General features: G+C 40.1%; 1 protein-coding gene across 5 annotated transcripts in view; it reads left to right on the top strand.

The window, feature by feature from the left end:
• Positions 1-22,366, top strand: part of EML6 (EMAP like 6) — a 184,638-nt gene that overhangs the window by 40,584 nt on the left and 121,688 nt on the right. For all 5 annotated transcript variants that reach the window (XM_072987358.2, XM_072987351.2, XM_078382311.1 and 2 more), the window contains exons 3-4: positions 13,572-13,731; positions 20,542-20,640. In XM_072987358.2, the coding sequence (XP_072843459.2) occupies positions 13,572-13,731; positions 20,542-20,640 (259 nt within the window). The remainder of the gene's footprint in view (positions 1-13,571; positions 13,732-20,541; positions 20,641-22,366) is intronic.

The following is a 22,366-nucleotide window of genomic DNA, read 5'->3' as shown; positions in this document are numbered from 1 at the left end:
CCCTATGAATGAGCAATCTCTAATGTGTCCTGTCTTCAACAGCCTCCTCAACTTCTGCAAACTCTCACGCATCAATTTCTCTTTAGGGACAAAAAAATATACAGTATGTTGTTCTTCATCCAAAGTTTTCTAGTGACTAAGCATTGCATTTGGATTTGGTTAGCAGAGAGGAACATCAGAGAAACAAGAATCACACCCCTACCTTATACAGTCTATTGCAGTCTAATCATATGATTATATATATGGATGGATTTTATAAATAATATATGGCATGGCTTTATTTTATAAATAAAGAATGTTATAAAGAAAATAAATAATAATATATTTTATAAATATTTATATAAGTATAAATAAAGAATGGATAGATTTTATAAATAATAATAATAATATCAAATATAAATAAAACTCCTAGAAATCCTGGCCAGAGATTAGATATATATATAATGCAATGGTTTTGGGAGGTATTAATGTTGAGGAAGCCATGTGCATCTGCAATGGAACCTTCATGCTTTGCAGTAGAAAAGGAGCATGTGATTCCAAAGGTAGCTAATTAAGACCAATTAATATGCAGTCCTATCTTGCTGGGTCTTGCTTTCACTTCTTTTTCTATGTTAGAAGCCACAGCTGGCAGAAATCCAAGTCCGTATACAGTGGGGTCTCGACTTACGAACGGCTCGACATACGAACGTTTCGACTTACGAACCGCTCTCATAGGAATATATGGACTCGACTTACGAACTTAGATTCGAGTTACGAACTCTCTTTTTTTCCTTTTTTTTAAAGCTAGTCATCTTAGGTTAAAAGGAAAAAAAATACCCCCCTCTAGTGGCAGAAGGAGGAATAGCAGCTTCCCATTAGTTTCTATGGACGAAAAGATGGTTTTCAATGCATTCCTATGGGAAATGAAGATTTGACTTAAGAACTTTTCGACCTGAGAACTGCCTTCCAATATGGATTAAGTTCGTAAGTCGAGACCCCACTGTAATTCTTATAATATACAAGAGCTCTTCAGTGACTTGACCTGTTAACTTTATCTCTCACACTAACCCACAACTTCAACCCTTTGTTCAGTTCTTTATTTGATTTGTATCCCTTGAGGGAACCCATGACAGCACATGGGCTTGTCCTCCACATTTTTATGATCACAGCTATCCTGTGCAGTAGTTTGCACTGGGAGGTGCTGGTAAGGCTGCACCTGGAGTATTGCATACAGTTCTGGTTGCCACACCACAAAAAAGACAGCTGCAAGGATTATATTCACACCATACTGGAAAAATAAAGAAACACATACAGATCAAGAAATAATTAAAAAGATATTGGACTGCACTTAAATGGACAGACTGACACTGAAAATCAAAGGAAAGGAAGATGCAGAATATTATCAAACATGGAACTTGTTTTATCAATGGTTAGAAGCATGTTGTATAGATTAAGAGCTTAATATGTATTGTAGTTGTATTAACAAATGATCATAAGTGGAACCCAGATGACACAATGTTAAGTAAAAATGGATGAATTTTATAAATAATAATAATAATAATAATAATAATAATAATAATAATAATAATAATAATAATAATAATAATAATAATAATAATAATAATAATAATAATAATAATAATAATAATAAAGAAAATTAAAAAAGACATTGTGGAACTGGAAAAGGTGCAGAAGGCAGTGACTAAAATTATGACTGGGCTGGGGCACCTCCCTTATGAGGAAAGGCTACAGTGTTTGGGGCTCTTTAGTAGAGAATAGAGAAAACATGACTGAGATGTATAAAATTATGCAGGGTATGGATGAAATGGATAGAGGGAACCTCTTTTCCCTCTCACGCAGTACCAGAACCAGGGGACATCCACTCCAATTGAGTGTTGGGAGAGTGAGAAGAGGCAAAAGAAAATCTTTCTTGACCCAGTGTGTTGTTAGTCTGTGGAACTCCTTGCCACATGATGTGGTGATGGCATCTGCCCTGGATGCCTTTAAAAGAGGATTGGACAGATTTCTGGAGGAAAAGTCTATCGCTAGGTTACAAGCCATCGTGGGGATGTATAATCTCCAGGCTTAGAAGGAAAAGACTTCAAAATGCCAGATGCAGGGGAAGGGGATCAGGAGACAGGGATCTCATTGTCTCATGTGCTCCCAGAGGCATCTGGTGGGGCCACTATGAGATACAGGAAGCTGGACTAGATGGGCCCTTGGCCTGATCGAGCAGGTCTCTTCTTATGAGATAGTGACTGGCTCAAGGTTGCTCAGTGAGTTTTGTAATTAAGTATAGACTTGAAACTTCATGTCTCTCAAATCGTCGTTCCTCGCTCTGCTACACCACACTACTTCTCTTTCTGTTTTTTCATTAGGTCCTTTTCATTCTCCCCATAATTCAGACATAATCAGTGCTAAGAGTTGAACACTCTAGAACTATTCAAAGAAGAGCAGATTCTCTTTTCTCAGGTTTGTCAGTGAAATCAAGTTGTACCATTAGAAAGATGTTTGCTCTTTGAACTTGAGAGGGGTGGCTTTTTTAGTCTGTTTTGAAGAAACAACAGCAAGAATATGTCTACACCCAGTAGGAATCAATATACAGTCCACTTTCTAAATATTGCTAGAGATCCTGTGCATTTGAGTATGTGTTAAACCTGAACATTGACGAGGCAAGCCAAGCCTCAACTTTGATGCAGGTGATTCTCTTCACACATGATGACAGAGATATTTTTGTCTTTGCAAAAATTCTTCTGCATTAGACAAGGCTCGTCAAATCTGTGTAAGGGAATCATCATCTAGCTTGTAGGACTATTTTGTAGAAAGCCTTCAGGCCGGAAGATGTAGCATAATAAAAAGAAATCCAATCACAGTTCTGTTTTTAAAAGATTGCCTTACAATGAATCAGCATACTGGTCCCTTTATGTCAGTTGATACCAGGGATGAAGAACCTTTGAGCATTCAGATGTTTTAGACAATAGTTCCAGTGGTTGGGGCTTCTAGGAACTGAAATCTAGGCTTTCCAACTTTGGTATATTCTAAAGGGCAGTACAATGGTGCCTCGCTAGACAGTTACCCCGCAAAACAGTTTTTTCGCTAGACATTGACTTTTTGCGATCACTATAGCGATTCGCAAAACAGTGATTCCTATGGGGGAATTTCGCTGGACAATGTTTGGTCCCTGCTTCGCAAACCCATTTTCACTAGACAACCATTTTGACAGCTCCCTCTGCGCTCGCAAAACGGGTGTTTTCGGAACCTAAGCTTCTCAAGACAGCTGTTTAAACAGCTGATCGGCGGTTCGCAAAGCGGCTTTCCTATGGCCGGTTTTTGATAGACGACGATTCTTCCCCATTGGAACACATTAAACAGGTTTCAATGCATTCCAATGGGGAAATGCTTTTCGCTAGACAATGATTTCGCTAAACAGTGATTTCATTGGAACTGATTATCATTAGCGAGGCACCACTGTAGTAGGTCTCTAAGGTTTTATCCAAGCACTACCTTGGACAGTGCCACTAGTCCCAGCACTGCTTGCCTGGAGCTGACCTCCCCTGAATGTGTAGCACATGTTCTCCCACTGAATTACAGTTCAACCATAAAGGCTTCCTGGGAAAGGAAGGTTATCATTACTTTCCAAATAATTGCAGGCTTAAGAATAAATGAACCTCCTAGGTGGAGCTCAATTTAAAAGCAGGTGACCCAGGCATTGCATGCTGGTGTTTAGGATCTTCAAGACAGTCCTCTCATAAGCATCTGTTTAACTTAATGACTGAAAACAAGCATAATAGGCCATTCATCTTCACTTGTGAAGCTGTTAGCATTGACCTGCATGGCCAGTGTTGCGTTAAGGTGCATCAGTGTGTGTTTCTAATTTGCTGGAAAATTTACATCAGTATGTGTTCAACAAATGGTCTGTGTGTGAGAGAGGAAGGGAAGAGAATTCCACATGCAAATTTATAATTTTATACGACAAAGGGGAAAAAACATGCACGCAGATTGGACAGCATTATTAGAAAATGGGTTTCAAATGTTGTTAAGAATAAGATCTTCAAAAGCTAAACAACTGGACATGTGCTGAAAATACTCTTTGCCTGAGGCATTATTTAATCTAAGGCCATCCCTGTCAGTGCTGAGTTACTGTATTAGGGCTATGACCACTGCTGGAAGGCCTTCTCACAGAACAGAAATAGGGCTTGGTGATTGTAACAGGTAGGAGAATTGTATAGGAATAATAGCAGGATAAAGGAAAAAACAGATGGAAGCCGCAACAAGATTCACAGAACCAGTACCTTCAGTTGGATCTGACAGCCAACCAGTAGGAACATCAGTACGAAGTTACTTATGCTCCATCTGGAGGCTTATTAGATTTCTTTTCAATATTGCACATGTGCTTCCCACTTTATTCTTCTTTTCTTTTATGTGCTTTATTATCTGAGAGTGTGGGGCAGTAGTTTGGAGGCAAGCACAAGAGTGAACCACACAATTTCCCTTGTTAGATAGGGTTTAAAGTCAGATATGGGTCCATTATTCAAAACTCAGCTGCTGGGATTTGTGTGTGCCTCTTTTTTTAAAAAAAAATGATATGGCTTTTCTGTTGCAATTTCCATTTTTGGTACTTGCAAAAGGTGCTTATGCTGCTTTTTAAAATATGTATATTAGAAGAAACGCACACAAATACTGGTTTTCATTTGAAAAATTATCTTTGACACATTCACAGATAGGTGCAAATATGGGCCAAAATGGACTTGCAGTTGGAGAAATTAAAATTTCTGCAATATCAACATCCACATGTTGACCAGGAAGTATAGAAGTCTTTCTTTTCTGCTTCTTTGGGACAGTTACAAGCTATGAATCATGGTTCAGCTATATTGGCTGAAATCCTGTTGTGCAGCTCCACATGTGCAATGAGTATAGCATCAGCAGCAGCAAATCACCACTGATGAAAGGTATTCTTTGGCAGTTTTGAGGTCCATACAACTTTGTTGCATTGTCTACTAGTTGCATGCACTCCCAAATCGTTTTTAAACCCTGACAATTTGCCACCGATTATGCCATCATCCCTATTTCTGCATGAGGAGCTTAACAACAGAATTTAGCCGGTGTCAAATAGACTCAATAAACCACAGATTTTCTGATGTCGGTTGCTTGGTTTGTTTTTGTTTAGCTACATTGAGCTGTCAGGAGGACCTCTTACGCAATATACCCTACACTGAGGATGCTCAGAGGAAGGCATCAGATAGGAAGCCACTCTGGAAAGCCCAAGACTGCAACTACACTTCCAAGCTGATTTGGAACAATTCAACTTTGCTGCAGCTTGATTTGCTGCCTATTTTATACTTCCATTCAGATTAAGTGATCACATGGAGACTGTGAATTGTTTTGGTTTCAGTGTCCACATTGACTCCGCAGTTTGATGCAGTTTGATCGGTGCCACAGCTCCCCTTCCTTTGATCCTGCCCTCTGCTAATGCTCAGCTCTCCTTCTATGGTTCTTTGTAAAGCCTGTGGGCTGTTTAAAGTGCTACATGGCATTAGGGAAAAGGGCCAGTTTGCCAAAATTCTCCATAATGTACAAACACCTACACACTTGCTGCAGAAACGTAGTGGTTTATGGTCATTTGTTGAAGTTGTTCCTATTTCACGTTGGTTTTTATCTTTGTTGTTGTTTATGCAGAGGTGATACTGTATAGCACTTAACTAATATAACAGTGCAGTGATAGATGATATAGTGCTAAACCCAGTAATGTTTCTTTTTAAATGAAGAAATACTAGGGAGAAAGATTGTGGAGGCAGACATTCCCACTGTCCAAATCATCACACCCAGCTTAGTACATCGCCAGAGTACAATCGAAGAGTCACAACCTCTGTCATATTGGAGAATGAAACTACTGACCACATGAGGAAAACACCAACTGGAATTACCCTGGCGTACAGTGGCAAGAAAAAATACCTCCGCTTCAGAAGCACAAATGGCAGGGCTGATTCATATTGATTTTTGCATCGTATGATAAATTTTCAAAAATCTCAAAATCAAAAATCTATTTCACTTGTATAGCAAATCTTGCACTATTTACCCATGTAGTTGCAGTCCAAATGTTATTTTTATTCCTTTGATATTTGGCCATTAACCTGGCAAAGGAACAACATGTTGGGTAAGCCAGAGAAATTAGAACAAAGAGTGTACACCAGATTTTATAATGAACCTAGTAGTTAATTAGGCAATATTTTCTCCCACAATGCACAGAATTAGTTACTTCTATGTGCATAGAAATGTTAATTGTCATCAGATACTAGGTTAAATCCAATTTTAATGCTGAGCAGACTCATTAAAACAATTAGCACTTTTTAAAATTAACAAGTCTTACTCATTTAAATTAATCTTCTCTACTTCTGAGTGCCCAGTGTGATGTAATGGATGAATGGATGGATGGATGGATGGATGGATGGATGGATGGATGGATGGATGGATGGATGGATGGATGGATGGATGGATGGATGGATGGATGGATGGATGGATAATACTCTATAAGTGAAATGGGATATTCTGTATTATTTGAGGAGAGTGGCAGTTGGCAGTAAGACTTGAAAAATAACTGGTGTACTTTGTTCTAAGAGACCTAAATCCATCTTACATATGAGCTGTTGTGGGAGGGAGCTAGAATATATTTGTGTTTTTAAGCAGTGCTGTTTCAGAGGATGCCATCCATCAGTGCCACCAGTGGCATTTCAGAATATACAAACCTATAGGTTGGTCGTACAAAAGAATTCTGATGTCAGCAAAGCAGATTAGGAATGTTGGAGGTTTGCAAGCATGTACATGAGCTGAATGCAGAATGAATGTCTGTTCTACAAATGTATTAAACCATCATTTCAGGGATTTTAAAGGACAATATGAGAATTTCCAGTGGCTAAACAGGACTCCTCATGGCTTAAATGTGATGAGAAGTGGCTTAGTGCATGACAGATAGTCAGCAGATTGTAAGACATTGGAAGAGTTACAAAGACATGATAAGCCAGACATCTACAGAACTCTCATTTAGTGCCTACAAGCAGCATCCTGGTGTGTTGTAGTGTATTGATCCTGCTTGTAATGAGATCACTGCAGAAGATCACAGAGCTTTGCTTCATCTAAACATGTGCATTTTCATCCCAATAATCTAGATAAAGAATATATGAGTTGTTCTGGGAGTGTTTCTCTGCTTTGGTAGGAGAGAAGCAAACAAAAAAAGAAGGAAGTGTTGCATTTGGATGATATGATGGATGATCCATAGGACAAACCTCCGTGGTTTATTTAGCTCCTCTGGCTGCAAGCAGGAGCAGTTGGGGTCTATGCTAGAATGCAGTTCGGCTGCATTAAGCTAGGATTCATATGGTTTTCTTGCAAGACCACAGCTATAGTGAAAATTAATGCACCAGCACTATGTTCTGTCCACACTTAAGTAGGAATAAGTCTCTTTTGCTTTCGTCTTTATCGTGTTCCAGTATGCCTTTGCTCTGATGGATTTGGTTGTCAGTTGGTAATTACCAATTTTCATGAAGTTTAGAATCTTGCTACAACAAAGTTAGTTATGTTAATAGGTAAGGATTTTGTTGGTTCGTTTTTAATCATTTTGGCCAGCAAATATTTCCATTAATTGATAAAGTTTCACAAGAACTCATTGTTATCATAACTGTTGAGTGTCAACTTGTGAATTAATGGCTCTTTTGATGGACACACCCTGTTGGATGTGACTTGAATGGTTCTGGATCAGTCAGTTGCTAAAAACTCATCAAATCAAATACAATCTGGGAGTCTGATTTGTTAGCAAAAGATATACTAATTTGTCTGGATTCTTGCAATTGCTTTAACCCTCTAGCCCCTGAATTTTAAATTTCTCCAGTGTGCTGGTGAAGATCCAGTACTGATGAAACAGTAGCGTAGTATGAGTTAAGCTTGCATGAACCATGCTGGAAAAACTGTAGAAAAAGTGAGGAATGCTTAGCAGTTTAGACAAGAGGTTATTAGACGTACGTACGTAAAGAACACCCATGTAATAAAAAGATGAGAAAGGAGTGGAAACATTTGTTATGACATTATTTTGTTGTATTAACATTTTACTGTCTGAATTACCTGAGGGAGGCTTTGCCTCAAAATGCAGAATGGAAACATTGTAAATAAATAACAATATAATTAAATAAGCTGCCACTCACAATAAGTGTTTTTAAAATTAAAGTGCAATGTTTGGGGGTGTATGCTAAGCCCCCATTGCCACCTTAATCTTCAGACCAACTCGCTAAGTGACCGTACAAGATCATAAGCAGTATTCCCAGACCTAATTTGACAACAAGTTACACACTACACACTATTCTGGTTAATTTGGGTTATTGTAGCAATGTGTTATTAATCGGACAAGACGGAGGTTCTGAGGGTGGGTGCCCCTGTGGTTGGCGGCTTGCGTGACTCTCTCATTTGGGGGGCGTGACCATGGCCGCAAAGAGTGGGGTTCGCAGCTTGGGGATCTGTCTGGACCCGGCGCTCACCATGGAAATACAGTTGGTGTCGGCAGTCTACACCGCCTTTTTCCAGCTGCGACCCTACCTCGATAAAGGGGCGCTCACTACCTTGGTGCATGCACTTGTAATCTCAAGATTAGACCACTGCAACGCGCTCTACGTGGGGCTGCCTTTGAAGTTGATGCGGAAACTTCAGGTGGTGCAGAATGTGGCAGCCAGACTCCTTAGTGGAGTGAGAAAATACCAGCATATTTCTCTTATTCTGGCCGCATTGCATTGGCTGCCCATTCGGTTCCGCATTGACTTCAAAGTTTTAATGCTCACTTAGAAGGCCCTAACAGTTTAGGACCTTGATATCTGGCGGAACGCCTACTCCCATCAAGGTCTACCCGGATCACCCGTGCGAGTCTGAAGGTGAGGCTGAGGAGCTTGACGCCGAGGGAGGCCCGTAAGGAAAAAACACGAAATCAGGCCTTCTTGATGGTAGCTCCTTGCCTTTGGAATAATCTCCCCCTGGAGATTCGTGCGGCCCCTACGCTGGGTATTTTTAGAAATCAATTACAAACATGGATGTTTATTCAGGTCTTCCCTCCAGTCAATACTTGATCTTTTTATTTTCTCTCTTTATTTCTTATTTTATTTTTCTTGTTTTATAAATTGTTATGGAACTTATTTATGTAATAATTTTTGTGATATTTTTATTTGCTGATTTATGTTGTATTGGAAGCCGCCTAGAGTGGTCGCAAGACCAGATAGGTGGGGTACAAATGAAATAAATAAAATAAAAATAAATAAATAAAATCTGGACACAGTTTGGATAAGCATGTTAAATTACAGGCAGCCATTCAAAGGTCAATGGTTTATTTATATGGCAGCTGTATCAGATAAAAGATTTCAGTGGGCTGGGTATTGGCTGTGGGTTTGCCGTTGCCTAACCTGTGTAAAATGTTTAGGAAATTAAACAATAAAGGATAAAATGGGGAAGTGGACTATCTGAACTCAAATGTAATTACACGAATTGAATCGAATGACTGTGTGAAGAATGCTTAGGGTTTTCTCTCCCAGCCTGTGCTATAGCCTAGAATTTAAAAATATGTTGGAACAACAACTTACAGAGAAAAGTGCCAGCAAAACCAACATTGTATGTATTCATTATAATTAGAATTTGAAAAAGATAAGCGATGCTGGGCATTGGGCACAGTACTACAACAGAAACTGCGGAGGTGGTAAAAAATTGCCATCTGGCAAAGCCCCCCAAGCCAGATGGATTCACTGATAACTAGTATTCTGTCAGAATACTCTGCTAGAACACATGACTGGCGTATTTAATTTGTAAATTAACTGTGAGTGTGCCAGGCACTCTGGATATGGAACTCATGAGCTTTGTTTTTTAGAAGATAAATGAGCATGGCCCCCGTGTTTCATCACAGTATTAATACAGTGCTAATCAAGATGAAAATCTGTGTGCTATCTAACAAGTGGCTTGTGCAACGAAGCAACATTTTAAGTGACATCTTTTTCTAAATACATTTTTGTGGATTTCTAGTTTATTCAAAGTTCAGGCGTTACTGACTTTTCAGTAGGTGTGATAAAAATTATTCATTCGCTCTCTGGGCTCAAACTAGACAATACACTTGTAATAAGAAGTGGTGCTCTTTCAAGCGGTGAAGAATGTTGGTAGTAAAAATTGTTTTCCTCGGCTCTATAGCTGTTATATATTTTGTTTTGTCATTGGACATGGCAGATAAACACAGGCTTACTTTGGAAAACCAGTTGCTTAACCAGGCATCTCTGAGAACATTCTATAGCTGAAGGGAAAACTAATCATGGGGAGTACATATTTCCTTTAATGTCTTGACCCTTAGCTTATTAAACCAAAATAGGAGGCAGGATCACTCAATCCATAAAGGAAAAAGAGCACCAAACATCTGTTCCTGAAATTAGCTTCTTCAGTCTGAGGTCCCTTTAGTCTTAGGAATTGCATAACCCTTAGATTCTGCCCTGTTTCTGTCTCTAGCATTGTATCTCAGATTCACCTGAGTCACCTGGTGAGGATTTAAGAAGGATTAGAAGCACTGGCAAATGCATACCTGTGTAGGCATCCTTCACTTTCGAGAGACTATGGTAACATGCTCTGTATGGAGGGCTTGGAAGAGCATTTAGCGTGGCAGAGAAGGCCAATTCAAGAGTGACAATCCCTTCCATACTGAAGACAAATACAATCTTTCCCCTCTCCAGCTCCCGGATTTTGCTGATTCAGGACTGCCTCTTCACCTCGGCCTGCTGGACAAGGGTCTTTTCAAATTGGGAGAGGCCATGATACACCACCTGCCTCTAGGCTGAATGCTCAGATGTCATGTTTTCCCATCTGTTGAGGTCCATTCCTAAGGCCTTCAGATCCCGCTTGCAGATATTCTTGTAACGCAGCTGTGGTCTCCCTCTGGGGCGATTTCCCTGTACTAATTCTCCATACAGGAGATCTTTTGGAATCCGGCCATCAGCCATTCTCACAACATGCCCAAGCCAAAGTAGACTTCGCTGTTTCAGTAATGTATATGTGCTAAAAATTCCAGCTCATTCTGAGTACTCTATTCAGAACGTTGTCCTGCCAGGAGATACCAAAAATGTGTCGGAGACAACACATATGGAACGTGTTCAGCTTCCTCTCCCGCCGTTCACAAAGGGTCCAGGACTCACTGCAGTACAGGAGTGTGTTCAGGACACAGGCTCTATAGACCTGGATCTTGGTATATGCGGCCAGTTTCTTATTAAGCCATACTCACTTTTTGAGTCTAGATAACATGGTAGCTGCTTTGCCAATGCGTTTATCCAGCTCGACATCTTGGGAGAGAGTGTCAGAGATCATTGAGCCAAGGTACACAGTCATGAACAACCTCCAATTCTTGTGTGGAGATGGTAATAGAGGGAGGTGAGTCCATGCCCTGGCCCATGACTTGTATTTTTTTCAGACTGATTGTTAGCCCAAAGTCTTGGCAGGCCTTGCTAAAACGATTCATGAGTTGTTGGAGGTCTTCAGCAGAGTGGGCAACAATGGCTGCATCATCAGCAAAGAGGAAGTCCCGCATGCATTCCAGTTGGACTTTGATCTTCGCTCTCAATCTAGAGAGATTAAAGAGCTTTCTATCCGATCTAGTCCTGAGATAGACACCTTCTGTTGTAGTTCCAAAGTCGTGCTTCAGCATGACAGCAAAAAAGATCCCAAACAGGGTCAGCACAAGGACACATCCCTGTTTCACTCCGCTTCGGATATCAAAGGGATCCAATGTTGAGCCATCAAAACCTATAGTGCCCTTCTGTTCCTCATGAAAGGACCTGATGATGTTAAGGAGTCGAGGTGGACATCCAGTCTTGGGAAGTATTTTAAAAAGGCCATCCCCACTAACCAAAGGCCTTTGTGAGATCTATGAAGGCCACAAAGAGTGGCTGTCATTATTTCCTACATTTCTCCTGCAACTGCCTGAGGGAGAATACCATATCAGTGGTGGATCTACTAGCTCGAAATCAACACTGTGATTCTGGCTGGAATCTGTCTGCAAGCACCTGGAGTCTCTTCAGCACAATACGGGCAAGCAGCTTCCCTACAACACTGAGAAGAGAGATGCCACGGTAGTTATTGCAGTCGCCCCTGTCTCCTGCATACCATAGTTGGATGAACTAGGGGTGGGTTGCTCCTGGTTGTGCATACACTGTCATGTTCATGGCAGGATGGCCACTGATGCATCACAGAAAAGGGGAACATTCCCCTACTTGGGAGACTGATTTGCATGAGAAAGCTACTTTGCATTCTCTTGAGGAGAAGAGCAGGATATAAACATTTTAAATATATAAATAAAATAACAATGCATATGCTAATTTATATGTATAGATGCAAAATTAGAAATATTTTTTCATAATTCAGATAGTATTTCAATACTAGGGCAATTAGCGAATAATTTCAGCTTGCTGTCTGTGAATGGAGATCTGTGGATGCACAGCTTCAGGATTCCCAATGTTCCTTCTTATGGCTCATGATGTTTAAATTGCATGGGATAGACCTTCAAATAGATCACAACTTCAAAAGAAAGATTGTTCTTTGGCAGCCCTTCAAATAGAGGGCTAGACCCTGTAAAATAGTTCATATGATCACTTTTCTTGTTTGTGTCCAAGCAAATTAACTTTACCCAACCTACACTTATAATGGTGTCATACAAATGTTCTACTTTATGGTGTAAGAGTCCATAATATTTATTAAATATTAAAGATACAAGTTCTGGTGTTGAGGCACTTTTGAAATGGGAGGGCTGCCAAGATAAAAGATATGAGCAATGGTCTTCAGTTAAAAAGGTCAAATCCCAACAGAACCTTGGACCAAGAGAATCATCAGGGGCAAGCCAGACTCAATTTCTCATCTACGTTATCAGAAATTAATGACCAAGACTGCTGAAATAAGAATAATGAAGTTCTGTCTGCTTTCCCTTTTCTACAGAAATCTTGTTGATCTTTCATTTTGTCTAGTAGCAAAAGCAGGTAGCTGAGTGCTAGAAGGATTGGAAACAAAACAGACCCAGAGGGAAACAAGGGGAGTTATCAGCATGCTTTGATGAAACCTGATGTATAATTACAAAACATCACAAAGGAGGCAATTGCCACCCCCAAAAACTTAGTACCAAGCTTATCAGTAGCTTCTAGAAGCCATGAGACGCTGAGTGTCAGCCAAAGGTGGTCCAAGTGGGGGAAGAGGTGTCTCACTGGGAACTTTTGAGATAAGACCCTCCACTCCCTGTTTTGAACAGAAGCCTCCCCCTGGTGTCAGTTACAAAAGAAAGACAAAATAAATCTGAGTTGGGGCTGTGAGAAAGAGTGGCTAAAACCACGGGGAAGCACACCTCTCTTTATTGGTTAGAAGACTGGAGCATTTTGTGTGTTTATATGAACAGGCACAGAAATATAAAGTGGTTTACACACTGGTTAAATTAATAGTGAGAACATTACTAAAATGTGCAAATATACATTGTATGTTCTGTAATAACAAAGATTGTGTGCTAGTAATGCACTTCTGATTTAGATGATGAACTCTGACTTTAACCTGTTTTCCAGCCTAGCTTTGCATCCGGATAAAACCCTAGTTGCTACAGGGCAGGTTGGAAAAGATCCTTACATTTGCGTCTGGGATTCCTACAACGTACAGACGGTGTCTATTCTGAAGGATGCCCATACCCATGGAGTTGCTTGTTTGGCTTTTGATTCCGACGGCCAGGTATGTGTATATTTCATTTCTGTTTCTGTGGTTTTAAAATCCCTTATTAGACTTGATTTCAGAAAGCTCGCCAAAGATCACCCATACATTTGGCAGTAATATTAGTTAATATAAGCACTTTCTTAATATTACGGAAATTAGTTCTGTCTGGCCCAGCAGCAAGAGAGAATGCTATATCTTCTTTCATCTCTTTTTGCCTTTCGGAAGTTCCTTAGAACCTACCTATTTGCAAAAGGCCTTTGGAGTAGTGTTTAAACAGACTTTCAAGTCTGTTTAAATGCAGTAATACTTTGTGACCGAAAAGGAAGCAGATTTTGGGGTGAGGTGTCTCTCCTTGGTCCCCTCATTTTGTGGCCTCCTGTTTCAAAGCATTACCTCTTACTGTCATTTAAACATTTTGTCCTTTTTGCTGTGTTGTCATTTCATCTTTTAATTGGGGGGGGGGTGTTTTCTCAAGTATCTTAAAGTCAATATTGCATACACAGAGTTGTATATGATAAGTCACCTCCAAACACCTGTTCAGAAAGGAAAAAAAACTTCCAGGAACTCATTAAACCCATACTTATATGGGGGGAAGCTGTCCCTTTTAGAGATGGGCATACACCTTAGTTCAGAGTTTGTGCCAGTTTGTCAGCACACCACCAGTGGTGCCACATGTTCCCTTCTCCAATCCTTGGCCAGCTCCGCCACTCACCAGCACCTGGTGCACATTGCCCTTTTCCTCTTCTTTGCATGATTGTCCAGTCTCAGCAGGAGCACAGGCTTCCCTCCTCTGCCTCCTCCAGCAGCTGCACACTCAAAGGGTAGCGCTTCCCCGCCTCCTCATCTGATGTTTGTACCCATCTCTAGTCCCTTTTCATAAATTTTAGAAGGTTTGATAAAACTGCAATTAGCAGCATCTTCAGAGAGTAATCCCATTATCTCAGGGCCATAAGAAGGTGCAGATATCCCAGTTTATCCCTTAGATCTTTAGAACTTTATCCCTTAGACAAAGTTCCACTTTCACAGATTCTTTCAGATGCTTCCCAGCCACCATGGAGGTCCTCGTAATGACTTTCTCTATGAGATTAGAACTCTAGCTTGTAAAAGAGGGGGGGAAAGGAATTGGGAGGAGGCAGGAATGGAGAGGACATGAATACACTGGACCCACAGCTCTCACTGCACTCAACCGCACACCCAATGTGGGACATCTATTCAACTCTCTGTATAAATGGTCTATACCCCCCTCTCATCGGTATTGGCAATCCCCAGGTTAATCTATGCTTGGATGTTCTTTTATGCTTTGTACTTCTCTTTGCTTTTGGTTCTGTACTGAAATAAATCCTTATCCCTTTTTTTATCTAGCTCTTTTATTTTCACAAGCCTAGCCAAAATGTTCCTTTTTTTAAATGACTATGAACGCATTTCATAATGCTGGTAAACCAGTCCAAGCAGGCTTCTCAGTTCTCTTGTTCCATTCTGTTCGCTTGCCATACACAGGTCTGTGAGAAAGGAATTGAAGGCTAATCTGATTTATTTTCTTGTAAATGCATTGTTCTCTACAGACCAGGAAATGAGAGGTATTATGCAGCTAGCAGAGTTAGATAATCCCAATTGTTATCTGCAGAAAGCTTTAAAGTTAACTGCCAGGCTGTTGCCCGAGGGTGTGTGTGCACATACTTTCCCAAAATATTCTCCCCTTTGCAAATGGGGACAAATTTTCTACCGATTTGGAGAGAAGGAGAGAAAATTTGAGACAGTAGGTCCACAGCTCACTTTACCCTAGCAGTTTATTTTAGCAGATTATCCTTGCTAATACTCAGCTCTTTGAATTAGCCCAACAACAGTCACACACAAATCTCTCTTTGCATTTTCCCACTATCTCCACTTCCCAGAGTGGGAGTGAGGGAATGCCATATGACATGTTATTCCACCCAATGTAACTCAAGAACTAGTGGGAAATGCAGAAATGAGCTCCCCCCCCCCCTTTAAGGACAACCTCAGCCACTTTGTAATATGATGTTTTTATATTTCTTCAAGTGATTTCTGATTTATGACAACCCTATGAATTTATGGACTTCCCAAAGGATCTATCCTTAACATTCCCACTCAGATATTTCATACTAAAGCCATGGTTTACTAAAGGGGAGGTTATATTGGCAAATAGTATGGGAAATGCTGTAGGATTGGGGCAGCCCCATTCACATTATTTTCCATTAACTACACAATGTACAACTCAACGCAGGTCAGCTCCTTTTTTTGTATTTATTTATATGTTTACCTTATCCATCTTGTGGCCAAGCCACTCCTCTGGCGACTGCATAGATATTGATTTGGGCAGTGTGATCGCTTGAGCTGATATGGAAGGATTTGTATTTTCAATCCATTCCACCTGGATACAGCAACAGTGAAAAAAGGCAGGGCAGACGTTGGCTGTCCCTTGAATCCTCTCCTCCCCAAACCAGGTGCCTGGGTCTGCTTGTTTTCCTCTTCCCCTCCTGTTCTCTCCCTCTCCCTCCTCCTTTCTTTCTTTTCTTTTTTTTTTAAAGCTTGGTGCCATTGCCCTAGGCAGTGATGGCGAACCTTTTTTGATCCTGAGGGCCCAAACTACAACACAAAACCAACTTATTTCGAAGTGCCAACCCTGCAATAAAACCTGAATACTGAGGCACTATCATCACTATTTCTGAGGCAAAAATAAGGAAACTGAGGTTGTTCTACGTGGGCACATCTTGAAAAGACAAGATTCCCTGGAAAAGACATAAATGCTGGGAATTGTGGAAGGCAGCAGGAAAAGAGGAAGGTGAAAAATGAGATGGATGGACTTCCTTAAAAAGCCACAGGCTGGAGTGTGTAAGAGCTGAGCAGGGCAATTGAGGACAGGTCATTTTGGAGATAGTTGATTCATAGGGCTGCCATACGTCAGAGGCAACCTGGGGTCAAAGAGGGTGGGCTTCAGAAATCGCACCCTCACCGCTCCTTCCTTTCTCTGTAGTAGGACCCCCCCTTCTGGTAAGATGGATGGATCAATCCCAGAGGAGGAGGAAGCACCAGTGACCTCTTCCCCCTTCTCTCTGCCTCTTTTCCCTTCCGGGGAGAAGGATGGTTACGAGCGCTTGGTCTCCAGAGAGGTTAGAACTCTCCTCGGAACTGGAGATACAATGCCTCAAGTGCTTCTGGACTGGCTCTGTCTCATGTCCACCATGGAGGAACACGTAGGGTGAAGAAACTGTTTCCCAAATCAGAGTGAGGCTAGAAGTTGCTAGAAATTCCTGTCACTGTTTCCCCCCTCCCAGACTCTCCCCACCCAGCTCAGTCCCTCTTGGAAGCTCCCTCCCCTTAGTCGCTCACACACTAACAGAATTACGGATGCTGCTTCTTCACTCTTCCAATTCCTCAGAGGGAAGCAAGCAGCCGTGGCCAGAAAGGAGCCAAGAAACATAGGGCGTGGCTGAAAGGGAAAGACAGGGACTCAGGCGACTCACACAGTGGGACGCGGAGGGCTCACCAATGGGGAAGAAACTGAGGCAGGGTCGGTGCTATCATGAGACGAGGTTAGCCACTAGCCTGATGGCTTGCATGCCCACAGAAAGGGCTCTGTGTGCCAGCTGTGCCACGCTTGCCATAGATTCGCCATCACTGCCCTAGGGCACCTAGGAGAGCAAAGGATGGCCAAGGAAAAAGCAATGAATGAACAGAGAGAGAAGAGGAAATTATCAATCTTGTTTGCAGCTTGTTAAGGAATCTCTATTGTAACCTTGCCTTCTGCGAAACTAGACAGCCACAACAGAACTATCATAACAAGCTGTAAACAAGGCTAATTGCAAATTTCCTCATCTTTCTCCTCTTGGATGGTTGGCTGAAGTGAATTTACCACAGGGAAACCTGATATCCTGGATACAGCTTCATAATAAATCCAGTCACATCTTTCCTGTGGTATAGTTGCACCCTGAGTCAATCTTTATCAAGTTAAATCTTTTTTCTTTTTCTGATGCCTCCTGTTTTATCTGCCATTATTATCTTTTTCCTGTGAGTCTTATTATCTCAGAATATTTTCAAAGTATAATAACCTTAGTTTAATCACTTTAGCTTCTATTGAGGTCAAGCTTGAATTTTATTTAAAACTCATTTATTTGACTTTCTGGTGGTCATGATATCCAAAAAGCTCTCCCTCCAATGCCAGTTTGAATTGATTTATTATTTTTTATTGTTAGTTTCCTTCATTGTCCATTTTTCACATCTATACATAGTAATCAGGAAAACTATAATATAAATAGTTTGATATCTAGTAATATGTCCTTGCACTTGGTGATCTTTTTTAGTTCCTTCATAGCTGCACTTTGAGTTTTAATCTTCTCACAAGTTCTTGACTGCAGTCTCCATTTGGACTGATGATTGAACTAATGTATAGAAAATCTTTAACAATGAGGTTAAATGTGGGGCATTTAATGAGTATTCTTTATGTCTTTGTCAGACATGGTCTAGCTGCAGATCTCCTGCCTTGGCAGGGGTTGGACTAAATTCTCCTTGGGCTTGTTTCCAACTTTATAGTTCTATGATTCTTATGAACTTTTAGGCATTAGCCATTATCTTAATAATGTTTGTTTGTTTTTATATATGTGTTTGTTTGCTTGTCATTATATTCCACATTTCCTGGACTGATTCATGGTGATACACCTGACTCTTCTCTTCTTACTTTTCCCCATAATAATCCTGTAAGGTAGATCATGCTGAAAAACAGTTATTGGTCAGTTCATTTCACAAATCACTGGGGACTAGAAACCAAATCTTCCAATTTTCTGGTCAATACTGTCATCAACACCAGACTAATGTCTTTTTCTACAATCCAGCTGTCAGATCAGAGAGTCTGATGCCTGAACATCTTCCCAAGAGCCCTGTAGAACTTTATAAACCTGTAGGGAAAAATCAGAAGCCTGTGTTCATCACAGATGACATTTATTCCTGAAGGTTTAATTCCAGAATGCAATCTGGCAATCATTTCCAATCGTATCAAAATTCATCTTCGTATCAATGTATAAGTCTTTTAATTGTTGCAATAATTTCAGGAAACATCAGCTTGTCTAATTCAGCAATCTTTATTTATCAACACTACTTCTATACTCCATAAGCACAAAAGACTTCAAAGTTGTTACAACATTAGAAAGTCTTACAGCTATGGAAAATTTTCTTAAGACACAAATTCTTTAAAAATATATGAAAACTAAACTTAAGTTGCAAGCAAATACTTAAGTCAGCATTCAATCCAAAATACAGGAACAAAAAACCCCCGAAATAATAAAAATACCAACAGGAATGGATTAATTACATTACAAAAATGCAAGAGCTTATAGCCTAAAAAGGCAGAATCAAAAAGCGTGGAATACATCTCTAAAAGTATCTAAGTTATTAAAATTAAAAAAATCTATGAAAGTAAAATATAATAATAAGCCTTTTAGCATATCTAGACACACTTGAAAATTATTCTCAGTGCTCACCCAGATAAGCCAGTTTCAATCTGTGGATGTTGACCTTGTCTGCTGCTGCTGCATGATTGTTGTTGGTATCCAATGTGTGTAGTGTGGTTGCCTTCTTGTGTTTGTGTCTCCAGCCTCCCTATTCAGATGTTTACAATTTCCCTTCAAATTGTAAACATTCTCTTTTCTGAGGCTTTAAAGTTATAGGGGTCTGATGTACCAAAGAAAATTTTAGAATAGGAATTTCTGTTGCTTTTGTACCTCCTATAAATACAGTACAAGGGCTTGTCACTCAGAACTTGGCAGGTTGCCACCATAATGATAAACATTATTGTTCTAACTAAAATCTGCAAAGCCTGGAAGAATAAAGATGTGTAAAATAAAGGATCTAGTACGCCAAGTTACTTTAAAACCAGAGTATAGTAACTACAGAGAGTGCAAGTTATAGGACTTGCAAACATCATCTCTGGTTATATTACACTTTGCAACATTTTACCAATTATGTCAGTATCATTTCAATTCTTTCCCATGCCTTGAATGTCAGCCATGAAAGAAATTCCTTTGCAGGGTTATTTTAAAATGACATTGCTGCCGGACCAGCCTGGATTTGGATAATTGTTTTACGGTAACTTTTAATAAATTGACGTTCAAGCCTCAGTTCTGAAGTACAATGTGCATTTTCATGGCGACACTCTATATATTCAAAATCTTACATTGTGACGCAGCAATATTTCTTATCCGTTAACCGATGAGAAATACGTCCAGTAGAATTGTGAGATCTGTCATGAGAACCTTTGTTGAGTGAGATTAATGCAGTGAATTGTTACAATCTAATCTGATGGTCTCAAAGTATTAGATGAATTTGCTATATTTCTAAACAAAAATATTTGCATCACCTTTCTTTTGCTATTTCTTTTACTATTTCAGTGTTTCTAAGGCCTCTGTATTTATCCATATGTCTTAAAATATGTATTTTTAATCCCTTAGAAGAGATTTTAATTGGAGAGATTCTTTTGCTTTTTTTAATTGGTTTGGTTTGGCTTGGGGAATCATTGAAATAACATCATTACTTACCACATTCTAGTTGTGCTGTATGAACATACTTTGGTGGCATTTCTGAATGCCAGACCAAGGAACCTGAACATTTGTGGTTTATTCTCGGGTGTCATAAAATATTTCTAAAAATGTCTTGTCGAATCAATGTATTTTTTAACATATTGACTAGTTATACCAACATCTGATTTCTTTCTTGTATCTTTAACATTGTTTCGATGCTCGTTTACTGCAGTCAATTTGTTGCTTCTAAGTTAATCTCCATTTAAGAAAACTTGTTTTGTTTTTTCCCCCCCCCCGCAAGCGTTTGGCTTCAGTGGGACTGGATGCCAAAAACACAGTCTGCATCTGGGATTGGAAGAAAGGAAAACTACTGGCGTCAGCTACTGGCCATTCGGATAGGGTAATCAACTAATGAGTTTTGTTATAAATTTCTTCTTATAATGTTGTCAAATATTTCCTGTAGTCTTTTTTTTTCCTCCAGAGGTAGCTGCCTATCCATTTTTCCATTAAACAATGCTCTTAGAAATAGGGTAACAGTAATTAGTCTGTAAAGTAATTATGGAGAGATGATATTGTTTGATACTGTGGAAAGAGAATTGAGCAACTAGGAATATATATCTTTATTTTGTCAGGGCTGAGTGGTGCATTTATACTGTAATGTAGGAGAGCCGTAATAGGCCCTTCTGAAATATTTACTTTACTTAAAGCATCCAGAGAGGATTTTTGCAAAGAGAGACAAAGTTTTCCAGTTTCATTTTTCTGATAAAATCTTTGCATCCCTCCTCACCCCTGTGTTACTATTAACATGAGTTGTACGTGTGGAATGGTGGTATAATAGCTTTTCTATACTCCTCCCCACACCCCCTTTCCTCATGGGACCTAAAGAAGCTTTGAGTTCTATGTACAATTGTGGGCTAGAGGAATAAAATGTTTCCCCTCCCAAAAGCTTTTCTCCCTGATATTTGCCACTGCTTTGAATTAAAGAAAAAAAAAAGAAGGAGATCTGGTCAAGCTTATTACAGTATTTGATCTCAAAGAATCTTTCGTACATCTCATAACTGGTGTTTAGAGATGGGTATGAACCACAGTTCAGTGCTTTGGCATGGTTTGGCAGATGCCCCAGATTTCCCACCCCGCCGCCTCCCACGGGTGCCCACTCAGAGAGGGAGATGGGGCAGGGGAGCCCAGGACTCTGCCTTTGAGTTGGGCGCCCATGGAAGGAGGCAGGGTGTGGAATCTGGGGCGCCTGCACAACACTCATGGGCCTGATCCACCAAAGTGCTGAAGTGCGATTCGTGCCCATCTCATAGATAGTGATACAAAGAAGTAATTTAACTCCATGAGGGTGTTGTTTTATACATTTAGTTACTAGGGTTCTTTTGTCTAAATTGTGTACCTGAAGCAGTGGTGTTGGAATTATGTGTTCTGGGGAACATTCATGTTTCTTTCCCTCCCAAGATATCAGAATCTCCCACTGAGAAGGTCAGGAAAAACCTTCATGGAAGACATTGTTCTTGAGTATTACTGCTAATGAAGGGAATGATGGTCAGAGCCAGGTCTAGGTGGGGAAGCATCCTCTGCTGATACTTTCCTTCCACTGCTGGGGCCTGTGGGTAGTAAAAGCTATTTTCTGGACATCATGGGAATGTAAAATGTCACCTTCAAGACTCCCAGTATGATGGAGGAGGGCAGAGCATGGTGGGTCTTGGGGATCTCAAAGATGCTGAACGACGATGCCAGGTCTTGCTTTTGGTTTATTCTACTGGGAAGTTATGTTCTTTAAAAGGTTACTGTGGGACTTTTTTTTTGCATAATATGAAATTTTGGGGAAGGGTTTTTACAATGGAGACATCAGAGGAAGTCAATATAGACAGGGCAGTCATTAGATCATAAAAGACTGTTGGCATTTTAAGTAAGACATGTTTCTGCAACCAAATAGGCTTGGCTCTTGTACTAGATTTGTGGGTTTTAAGTTCCTCTAATTTCTTCTGCTCCATTCCAATCATTTCGCATTTATGACACTTTTCCTATGATTTCATAGTGAGTGTGAATCTTGCCATTTCTTGCATAGATACTTTTTGATACTGAATAACAGAGACAGGAATGAAACAAAGGCATTCACTTAA

Source organism: Pogona vitticeps, chromosome 1, assembly GCF_051106095.1.
Source record: "Pogona vitticeps strain Pit_001003342236 chromosome 1, PviZW2.1, whole genome shotgun sequence".
NCBI lineage: Eukaryota > Metazoa > Chordata > Lepidosauria > Squamata > Agamidae > Pogona > Pogona vitticeps.
This window is presented reverse-complemented; position numbering and strand designations above follow the sequence as displayed.